At 51.9% G+C, this 11,412-nt stretch overlaps 1 protein-coding gene across 1 annotated transcript in view; it reads right to left on the bottom strand.

Annotated features, from left to right (window-relative positions):
* Positions 1-448: 448 nt before the first annotated feature.
* CREB3 (cAMP responsive element binding protein 3) overlaps positions 449-11,412 on the bottom strand; it is a 55,908-nt gene continuing 44,944 nt past the window's right edge. The window contains exon 9 of the mRNA XM_056553049.1: positions 449-1,097. Within this exon, the coding sequence (XP_056409024.1) occupies positions 667-1,097 (431 nt within the window). The 3' untranslated portion in view covers positions 449-666. The remainder of the gene's footprint in view (positions 1,098-11,412) is intronic.

The following is an 11,412-nucleotide window of genomic DNA, read 5'->3' as shown; positions in this document are numbered from 1 at the left end:
TTCAACTTAACTCTTTGCAGTCCAGTACACATGGCAGGACCTAGCACACGAGGGTGTTTCACTGGAGGACGCCATTGTCATGTGAGCACCTAGAGGTGTTCTGAATCCACCTAGTTTCCACCACAAGCCAAGGATTGGCTCTGGATTGTCTCATCATTTGCGGTTCTTGGAGCAGCTGTACATATAGAACGTAGCAGGGAAATCCGGGACACGGTTATCTTAGCCTTCCCGCGGTGGCCACAGACATCAGATCATTCCTGACGCTTCTCTTATAACCGAGTCCTTAATCATTTAGTCTTACTGGGCCACGTGAGTGCCGGTACTCAAATGACTTAGGACATTCCATGGCCACGAGCATGAATCTCACAGATGCCATGGACACCCCGGTCCCATTAGTGCCCCTATATAAGTCCAGTGTGGGGGGTGCCGTACAGTGTAAATGAGGGGTCAGGACACAATCTGGTTTATTAGACACATTTCCACTATAAACACTTTATTTGGTACATGGCAGAATACAAATATATACAAGTTACAGTGCAGCTACTATACATCCCCGAGACACAATTTCCAGAACGTGCTTCTGACCATCCAGGGTTGAGGGGGCTCTAGCCCCTCCAGGCTCAGTCACATGAGGTGAGTCCAGGCAGGGACTTCTATAGTCTCTATCTACATCTCATCTGAGTGGTGGGGACTGATAATGACACTGCGCCCCTTCTCCAGCAACGCCTGCTTGTCCTGTATGAAGGGTAACGCTTCCGGTGGGTCGGAGAAGTGGGTGGGCACAGGATTGGGCGGCCCATTGCCTCCAGGCTGCTTCTTTGGGTAAAGGTCTGAAGAGGAATTGCTATTGATAGAAGGTTTAGATTCAGCGGTGCCCACGTCCTGGATCTCAGGGGTATCATTCTGAGCACCCTGCAGAGAAGGTTCTAGATGTAGATCCTGATAGGACAGGTCCAGAGGAGAAGGCTCCTGAGATGGTCCTACAGCAGACTTTACAAGAACCGCTTTATTCAGATGTATGTCCAGATCATCAGTCGCTGTGGGGACGGCACCAACTGGAGACTCCGGGGGGAATCCACGTAACTGACGACTAACAACTAAAAGAACGAAGGAGACGTCATGTGACTGCAAGGAGAAGACCACCATCCCCCCACAAACTCTAACCCCCTAAGTTAAAGCTGGAACACTGACCAGCTGATATTAGCCCAACCCTGCCCTCCCAAAATAACCTGGACAGGAGGTGGGAAAACGGGTAAAAGAGGCCCTCTCCTAATCTAGTGGGGTCTGAGGGAATGGAGGAGCTTCATATGGGGTAAGAGAGATTGTCTCCTAATCTAGTGGGGTCCGAGGGAATGGAGGGGCTTCATATGGGGTAAGAGAGATTGTCTCCTAATCTAGTGGGGTCCGAGGGAATGGAGGGGCTTCATATGGGGTAAGAGAGATCCTCTCCTAATCTAGTGGGGTCTGAGGGAATGGAGGGGCTTCATATGGGGTAAGAGAGGTCCTCTCCTAATCTAGTGGGGTCTGAGGGAATGGAGGAGCTTCATATGGGGTAAGAGAGATTGTCTCCTAATCTAGTGGGGTCCGAGGGAATGGAGGGGCTTCATATGGGGTAAGAGAGATCCTCTCCTAATCTAGTGGGGTCTGAGGGAATGGAGGGGCTTCATATGGGGTAAGAGAGATCATCTCCTAATCTAGTGGGGTCTGAGGGAATGGAGGGGCTTCATATGGGGAAAGAGAGGTCCTCTCCTAATCTAGTGGGGTCTGAGGGAATGGAGGGGCTTCATATGGGGAAAGAGAGGTCCTCTCCTAATCTAGTGGGGTCTGAGGGAATGGAGGGGCTTCATATGGGGTAAGAGAGATCCTCTCCTAATCTAGTGGGGTCTGAGGGAATGGAGGGGCTTCATATGGGGTAAGAGAGGTCGTCTCCTAATCTAGTGGGGTCTGAGGGAATGGAGGGGCTTCATATGGGGTAAGAGAGGTCCTCTCCTAATCTAGTGAGTTTGAGGGAATGGAGGGGCTTCATATGGGGAGAGGTCGTCTCCTAATCTAGTGGGGTCTGAGGGAAAGGAGGGCTTCATATGGGGTAAGAGAGGTCCTCTCCTAATCTAGTGGGGTCTGAGGGAAAGGAGGGCTTCATATGGGGTAAGAGAGGTCCTCTCCTAATCTAGTGGGGTCTGAGGGAATGGAGGGGCTTCATATGGGGTAAGCGAGGTCATCTAATCTAGTGGGGTCTGAGGGAAAGGAGGGGCTTCATATGGGGTAAAAGAGGTCCTCTCCTAATCTAGTGGGGTCTGAGGGAATGGAGGGGCTTCATATGGGGTAAGGGAGGTCATCTCCTAATCTAATAGGGTCTGAGGGAATGGAGGGGCTTCATATGGAGTAAGAGAGGTCCTCTCCTAATCTAGTGGGGTCTGAGGGAATGGAGGGGCTTCATATGGGGTAAGAGAGGTCCTCTCCTAATCTAGTGGGATCTGAGGGAATGGAGGGGCTTCATATGGGGTAAGAGAGGTCCTCTCCTAATCTAGTGGGGTCTGAGGGAATGGAGGGGCTTCATATGGGGTAAGAGAGGTAGTCTCCTAATCTAGTGGGGTCTGAGGGAATGGAGGGGCTTCATATGGGGTAAGAGAGGTCCTCTCCTAATCTAGTGGGGTCTGAGGGAATGGAGGGGCTTCATATGGGGTAAGAGAGGTCCTCTCCTAATCTAGTGGGGTCTGAGGGAATGGAGGGGCTTCATATGGGGTAAGAGAGGTAGTCTCCTAATCTAGTGGGGTCTGAGGGAATGGAGGGGCTTCATATGGGGTAAGAGAGGTCCTCTCCTAATCTAGTGGGGTCTGAGGGAATGGAGGGGCTTCATATGGGGTAAGAGAGGTCCTCTCCTAATCTAGTGGGGTCTGAGGGAATGGAGGGGCTTCATATGGGGTAAGAGAGGTCCTCTCCTAATCTAGTGGGGTCTGAGGGAATGGAGGGGCTTCATATGGGGTAAGAGAGGTCCTCTCCTAATCTAGTAGGGTCTGAGGGAATGGAGGGGCTTCATATGGGGTAAGAGAGGTCCTCTCCTAATCTAGTGGGGTCTGAGGGAATGGAGGGGCTTCATATGGGGTAAGAGAGGTCCTCTCCTAATCTAGTAGGGTCTGAGGGAATGGAGGGGCTTCATATGGGGTAAAAGATGTCCTCTCCTAATCTAGTGGGGTCTGAGGGAATGGAGGGGCTTCATATGGGGTAAGAGAGGTCCTCTCCTAATCTAGTAGGGTCTGAGGGAATGGAGGAGCTTCATATGGGGGTAAGAGAGGTCCTCTCCTAATCTAGTGGGGTCTGAGGGAATGGAGGGGCTTCATATGGGGTAAGAGAGGTCCTCTTCTAATCTAGTAGGGTCTGAGGGAATGGAGGGGCTTCATATGGGGTAAGAGAGGTCCTCTCCTAATCTAGTGGGGTCTGAGGGAATGGAGGGGCTTCATATGGGGTAAGAGAGGTCGTCTCCTAATCTAGTGGGGTCTGAGGGAAAAGAGGGGCTTCATATGGGGTAAGAGAGGTCCTCTCCTAATGTAGTGGGGTCTGAGGGAATGGAGGGGCTTCATATGGGGTAAGAGAGGTCCTCTCCTAATCTAGTGGGGTCTGTGAGAAAGGAGGGGCTTCATATGGGGTAAGAGAGGTCCTCTCAATCTAGTGGGGTCTGAGGGAATGGAGGGGTTTCATATGGGGTAAGCGAGGTCCTCTCCTAATCTAGTGGGGTCTGAGGGAATAGAGGGGCTTCATATGGGGTAAAAGAGGTCGTCTCCTAATCTAATAGGGTCTGAGGGAATGGAGGGGCTTCATATGGGGTAAGAGAGGTCCTCTCCTAATCTAGTAGGGTCTGAGGGAATGGAGGGCTTCATATGGGGTAAGAGAGTTCCTCTCCTAATCTAGTGGGGTCTGAGGGAATGGAGGGGCTTCATATGGGGGTAAGAGAGGTCCTCTCCTAATCTAGTGGGGTCTGAGGGAATGGAGGGGCTTCATATGGGGTAAGAGAGGTCCTCTCCTAATCTAGTGGGGTCTGAGGGAATGGAGGGGCTTCATATGGGGTAAGAGAGGTCCTCTCCTAATCTAGTGGGGTCTGAGGGAAAGGAGGGGCTTCATATGGGGTAAGAGAGGTCCTCTCCTAATCTAGTGGGGTCTGAGGGAAAGGAGGGGCTTCATATGGGGTAAGAGAGGTCCTCTCCTAATCTAATGGGGTCTGAGGGAATGGAGGGGCTTCATATGGGATAAGAGAGGTCCTCCCCTAATCTAGTGGGGTCTGAAGGAATGGAGGGGCTTCATATGGGGTAAGAGAGGTCGTCTCCTAATCTAGTGGGGTCTGAGGGAAAGGAGGGCTTCATATGGGGTAAGAGAGGTCCTCTCCTAATCTAGTGGGGTCTGAGGGAAAGGAGGGGCTTCATATGGGGTAAGAGAGGTCATCTCCTAATCTAGTAGGGTCTGAGGGAATGGAGGGGCTTCATATGGGGTAAGAGAGGTCCTCTCCTAATCTAGTGGGGTCTGAGGGAATGGAGGGGCTTCATATGGGGTAAAAGAGGTCCTCTCCTAATCTAGTGGGGTCTGAGGGAATGGAGGGGCTTCATATGGGGTAAGAGAGGTCCTCTCCTAATCGAATGGGGTCTGAGGGAATGGAGGGGTTTCATATGGGGTAAGAGAGGTCCTCTCCTAATCGAATGGGGTCTGAGGGAATGGAGGGGTTTCATATGGGGTAAGAGAGGTCCTCTCCTAATCTAGTGGGGTCTGAGGGAATGGAGGGGTTTCATATGGGGTAAGAGAGGTCCTCTCCTAATCTAGTGAGTTTGAGGGAATGGAGGGGCTTCATACGGGGAGAGGTCGTCTCCTAATCTAGTGGGGTCTGAGGGAATGGAGGGGCTTCATATGGGGTAAGAGAGGTCCTCTCCTAATCTAGTGGGGTCTGAGGGAATGGAGGGGCTTCATAAGGGGTAAGAGAGGTCGTCTCCTATTCTAGTGGGGTCTGAGGGAATGGAGGGGCTTCATATGGGGTAAGAGAGGTCCTCTCCTAATCTAGTAGGGTCTGAGGGAATGGAGGGGCTTCATATGGGGTAAGAGAGGTCGTCTTCTAATCTAGTGGGGTCTGAGGGAATGGAGGGGCTTCATATGGGGTAAGAGAGGTCGTCTCCTAATCTAGTGGGGTCTGAGGGAATGGAGGGGCTTCATATGGGGTAAGAGAGGTCCTCTCCTAATCTAGTGGGGTCTGAGGGAAAGGAGGGGCTTCATATGGGGTAAGAGAGGTCCTCTCCTAATCTAGTGGGGTCTGAGGGAATGGAGGGGCTTCATATGGGGTAAGAGGTCCTCTCCTAATCTAGTGGGGTCTGAGGGAATGGAGGGGCTTCATATGGGGTAAGAGAGGTCCTCTCCTAATCTAGTAGGGTCTGAGGGAATGGAGGGGCTTCATATGGGGTAAAAGATGTCCTCTCCTAATCTAGTGGGGTCTGAGGGAATGGAGGGGCTTCATATGGGGTAAGAGAGGTCCTCTCCTAATCTAGTGGGGTCTGAGGGAATGGAGGGGCTTCATATGGGGTAAGAGAGGTCCTCTCCTAATCTAGTAGGGTCTGAGGGAATGGAGGGGCTTCATATGGGGTAAGAGAGGTCGTCTCCTAATCTAGTAGGGTCTGAGGGAATGGAGGGGCTTCATATGGGGTAAGAGAGGTCCTCTCCTAATCTAGTGGGGTCTGAGGGAATGGAGGGGCTTCATATGGGGTAAGAGAGGTCGTCTCCTAATCTAGTAGGGTCTGAGGGAATGGAGGGGCTTCATATGGGGTAAGAGAGGTCCTCTCCTAATCTAGTGGGGTCTGAGGGAATGGAGGGGCTTCATATGGGGTAAAAGAGGTCCTCTCCTAATCTAGTGGGGTCTGAGGGAATGGAGGGGCTTCATATGGGGTAAGAGAGGTCCTCTCCTAATCGAATGGGGTCTGAGGGAATGGAGGGGTTTCATATGGGGTAAGAGAGGTCCTCTCCTAATCTAGTGGGGTCTGAGGGAATGGAGGGGTTTCATATGGGGTAAGAGAGGTCCTCTCCTAATCTAGTGAGTTTGAGGGAATGGAGGGGCTTCATACGGGGAGAGGTCGTCTCCTAATCTAGTGGGGTCTGAGGGAATGGAGGGGCTTCATATGGGGTAAGAGAGGTCCTCTCCTAATCTAGTGGGGTCTGAGGGAATGGAGGGGCTTCATAAGGGGTAAGAGAGGTCGTCTCCTATTCTAGTGGGGTCTGAGGGAATAGAGGGGCTTCATATGGGGTAAGAGAGGTCCTCTCCTAATCTAGTAGGGTCTGAGGGAATGGAGGGGCTTCATATGGGGTAAGAGAGGTCGTCTTCTAATCTAGTGGGGTCTGAGGGAATGGAGGGGCTTCATATGGGGTAAGAGAGGTCGTCTCCTAATCTAGTGGGGTCTGAGGGAATGGAGGGGCTTCATATGGGGTAAGAGAGGTCCTCTCCTAATCTAGTGGGGTCTGAGGGAAAGGAGGGGCTTCATATGGGGTAAGAGAGGTCCTCTCCTAATCTAGTGGGGTCTGAGGGAATGGAGGGGCTTCATATGGGGTAAGAGAGGTCCTCTCCTAATCTAGTGGGGTCTGAGGGAATGGAGGGGCTTCATATGGGGTAAGAGAGGTCCTCTCCTAATCTAGTAGGGTCTGAGGGAATGGAGGGGCTTCATATGGGGTAAAAGATGTCCTCTCCTAATCTAGTGGGGTCTGAGGGAATGGAGGGGCTTCATATGGGGTAAGAGAGGTCCTCTCCTAATCTAGTGGGGTCTGAGGGAATGGAGGGGCTTCATATGGGGTAAAAGATGTCCTCTCCTAATCTAGTAGGGTCTGAGGGAATGGAGGAGCTTCATATGGGGTAAAAGATGTCCTCTCCTAATCTAGTGGGGTCTGAGGGAATGGAGGGGCTTCATATGGGGGTAAGAGAGGTCCTCTCCTAATCTAGTGGGGTCTGAGGGAATGGAGGGGCTTCATATGGGGTAAGAGAGGTCCTCTCCTAATCTAGTAGGGTCTGAGGGAATGGAGGGGCTTCATATGGGGTAAGAGAGGTCCTCTCCTAATCTAGTGGGAACTGAGGGAATGGAGGGGCTTCATATGGGGTAAGAGAGGTCGTCTCCTAATCTAGTGGGGTCTGAGGGAAAGGAGGGGCTTCATATGGGGTAAGAGAGGTCCTCTCCTAATCTAGTGGGGTCTGAGGGAATGGAGGGGCTTCATATGGGGTAAGAGAGGTCCTCTCCTAATCTAGTGGGGTCTGTGAGAAAGGAGGGGCTTCATATGGGGTAAGAGAGGTCCTCTCAATCTAGTGGGGTCTGAGGGAATGGAGGGGTTTCATATGGGGTAAGCGAGGTCCTCTCCTAATCTAGTGGGGTCTGAGGGAATGGAGGGGCTTCATATGGGGTGAGAGAGGTCGTCTCCTAATCTAATAGGGTCTGAGGGAATGGAGGGGCTTCATATGGGGTAAGAGAGGTCCTCTCCTAATCTAGTAGGGTCTGAGGGAATGGAGGGCTTCATATGGGGTAAGAGAGGTCCTCTCCTAATCTAGTGGGGTCTGAGGGAATGGAGGGGCTTCATATGGGGGTAAGAGAGGTCCTCTCCTAATCTAGTGGGGTCTGAGGGAATGGAGGGGCTTCATATGGGGTAAGAGAGGTCCTCTCCTAATCTAGTGGGGTCTGAGGGAATGGAGGGGCTTCATATGGGGTAAGAGAGGTCCTCTCCTAATCTAGTGGGGTCTGAGGGAAAGGAGGGGCTTCATATGGGGTAAGAGAGGTCCTCTCCTAATCTAGTGGGGTCTGAGGGAAAGGAGGGGCTTCATATGGGGTAAGAGAGGTCCTCTCCTAATCTAGTGGGGTCTGAGGGAAAGGAGGGGCTTCATATGGGGTAAGAGAGGTCCTCTCCTAATCTAATGGGGTCTGAGGGAATGGAGGGGCTTCATATGGGGTAAGAGAGGTCCTCTCCTAATCTATTGGGGTCTGAGGGAATGGAGGGGTTTCATATGGGGTAAGAGAGGTTGTCTCCTAATCTAGTAGGGTCTGAGGGAATGGAGGGCTTCATATGGGGTAAGAGAGGTCCTCTCCTAATCTAGTGGGGTCTGAGGGAATGGAGGGGCTTCATATGGGGTAAGAGAGATCCTCTCCTAATCAAGTGGCGTGTGTGGGAATGGAGGGGCTTCATATGGGGTAAGAGAGGTCGTTTCCTAATCTAGTAGGGTCTGAGGGAATTGAGGGGCTTCATATAGGGTAAGAGAGGTCCTCTCCTAATCTAGTAGGGTCTGAGGGAATGGAGGGGCTTCATATGGGGTAAGAGAGGTCCTCTCCTAATATAGTGGGGTCTGAGGGAATGGAGGGGCTTCATATGGGGTAAGAGAGGTCCTCTCCTAATCTAGTGGGGTCTGAGGGAATGGAGGGGCTTCATATGGGGTAAGAGAGGTCCTCTCCTAATCTAGTAGGGTCTGAGGGAATGGAGGGGCTTCATATGGGGTAAGAGAGGTCCTCTCCTAATCGTGTGGGTCTGAAGGAATGGAGGGGCTTCATATGGGGTAAAAGAGGTCCTCCCCTAATCTAGTGGGGTCTGAAGGAATGGAGGGGCTTCATATGGGGTAAGAGAGGTCCTCTCCTAATCTAGTGGGGTCTGAGGGAATGGAGGGGCTTCATATGGGGTAAGAGAGGTCCTCTCCTAATCTAGTGGGGTCTGAGGGAATGGAGGGGCTTCATATGGGGTAAAAGAGGTCCTCCCCTAATCTAGTGGGGTCTGAAGGAATGGAGGGGCTTCATATGGGGTAAGAGAGGTCCTCTCCTAATCTAGTGGGGTCTGAGGTAATGGAGGGGCTTCATATGGGGTAAGAGAGGTAGTCTCCTAATCTAGTGGGGTCTGAGGGAATGGAGGGGCTTCATATGGGGTAAGAGAGGTCCTCTCCTAATCTAGTGGGATCTGAGGGAATGGAGGGGCTTCATATGGGGTAAGAGAGGTAGTCTCCTAATCTAGTGGGGTCTGATGGAATAGAGGGGCTTCATATGGGGTAAGAGAGGTCCTCTCCTAATCTAGTGGGGTCTGAGGGAATGGAGGGCTTCATATGGGGTAAGAGAGGTCCTCTCCTAATCTAGTGGGGTCTGAGGGAATGGAGGGCTTCATATGGGGTAAGAGAGGTCCTCTCCTAATCTAGTGGGGTCTGAGGGAATGGAGGGGCTTCATATGGGGTAAGAGAGGTCCTCTCCTAATCTAGTGGGGTCTGAGGGAATGGAGGGGCTTCATATGGGGTAAGAGAGGTCCTCTACTAATCTAGTGGGGTCTGAGGGAAAGGAGGGGCTTCATATGGGGTAAGAGAGGTCCTCTCCTAATCTAGTGGGGTCTGAGGGAATGGAGGGGCTTCATATGGGGTAAGAGAGGTCCTCTCCTAATCTAGTGGGGTCTGAGGGAATGGAGGGGCTTCATATGGGGTAAGAGAGGTCCTCTCCTAATCTAGTGGGGTCTGAGGGAATGGAGGGGCTTCATATGGGGTAAGAGAGGTCCTCTCCTAATCTAGTGGGGTCTGAGGGAATGGAGGGGCTTCATATGGGGTAAGAGAGGTCCTCTCCTAATCTAGTGGGGTCTGAGGGAATGGAGGGGCTTCATATGGGGTAACAGAGGTCCTCTCCTAATCTAGTGGGGTCTGAGGGAATGGAGGGGCTTCATATGGGGTAAGAGAGGTCCTCTCCTAATTTAGTGGGGTCTGAGGGAATGGAGGGCTTCATATGGGGTAAGAGAGGTCCTCTCCTAATCTAATAGGGTCTGAGGGAATGGAGGGCTTCATATGGGGTAAGAGAGGTCCTCTCCTAATCTAGTGGGGTCTGAGGGAATGGAGGGGCTTCATATGGGGTAAGAGAAGTCCTCTCCTAATCTAGTTGGGTCTGAGGGAATGGAGGGCTTCATATGGGTTAAGAGAGGTCCTCTCCTAATCTAATAAGGTGTAAGGGAAAGGAGGGGCTTCATATGGGGTAAGAGAGGTTCTCTCATAATCTAATAAGGTGTAAGGGAAAGGAGGGGCTTCATATGGGGTAAGAGAGGTCCTCTCCTAATCTAGTGGGGTCTGAGGGAATAGAGGGCTTCATATGGGGTAAGAGAGGTCCTCTCCTAATCTAATAGGGTCTGAGGGAATGGAGGGCTTCATATGGGGTAAGAGAGGTCCTCTCCTAATCTAGTGGGGTCTGAGGTAATGGAGGGGCTTCATATGGGGTAAGAGAGGTCGTCTCCTAATCTAGTGGGGTCTGAGGGAAAGGAGGGCTTCATATGGGGTAAGAGAGGTCTTCTCCTAATCTAGTGGGGTCTGAGGGAAAGGAGGGGCTTCATATGGGGAAAGAGAGGTCCTCTCCTAATCTAGTGGGGTCTGAGGGAATGGAGGGGCTTCATATGGGGTAAGAGAGGTCCTCTCCTAATCTAGTAGGGTCTGAGGGAATGGAGGGCTTCATATGGGGTAAGAGAGGTCGTCTCCTAATCTAGTGGGGTCTGAGGGAATGGAGGGGCTTCATATGGGCTAAGAGAGGTCCTCTCCTAATCTAGTGGGGTCTGAGGGACTGGAGGGGCTTCATATGGGGTAAGAGAGGTCCTCTCCTAATCTAGTGGGGTCTGATGGAATGGAGGGGCTTCATATGGGGTAAGAGAGGTCCTCTCCTAATCTAGTGGGGTCTGAGGGAATGGAGGGGTTTCATATGGGGTAAGAGAGGTCCTCTCCTAATCTAGTAGGGTCTGAGGGAATGGAGGGGCTTCATATGGGGTAAGAGAGGTCCTCTCCTAATCTAGTAGGGTCTGAGGGAATGGAGGGGCTTCATATGGGGTAAGAGAGGTCCTCTCCTAATCTAGTGGGGTCTGAGGGAATGGAGGGGCTTCATATGGGGTAAGAGAGGTCCTCTCCTAATCTAGTAGGGTCTGAGGGAATGGAGGGGCTTCATATGGGGTAAGAGAGGTCCTCTCCTAATCTAGTGGGGTCTGAGGGAATGGAGGGGCTTCATATGGGGTAAAAGAGGTCCTCTCCTAATCTAGTGGGGTCTGAGGGAATGGAGGGGCTTCATATGGGGTAAGAGAGGTTGTCTCCTAATATAGTAGGGTCTGAGGGAATGGAGGGGCTTCATATGGGGTAAGAGAGGTCCTCTCCTAATCTAGTGGGGTCTGAGGGAATGGAGGGGCTTCATATGGGGTAAAAGAGGTCCTCTCCTAATCTAGTGGGGTCTGAGGGAATGGAGGGGCTTTATATGGGGTAAGAGAGGTCGTCTCCTAATCGAATGGGGTCTGAGGGAATGGAGGGGTTTCATATGGGGAGAGGTCGTCTCCTAATCTAGTGGGGTCTGAGGGAATGGAGGGGCTTCATATGGGGTAAGAGAGGTCCTCTCCTAATCTAGTGGGGTCTGAGGGAATGGAGGGGCTTCATAAGGG

This window comes from Hyla sarda, unplaced genomic scaffold (assembly GCF_029499605.1).
Source record: "Hyla sarda isolate aHylSar1 unplaced genomic scaffold, aHylSar1.hap1 scaffold_230, whole genome shotgun sequence".
Taxonomy (NCBI): domain Eukaryota; kingdom Metazoa; phylum Chordata; class Amphibia; order Anura; family Hylidae; genus Hyla; species Hyla sarda.
This window is presented reverse-complemented; position numbering and strand designations above follow the sequence as displayed.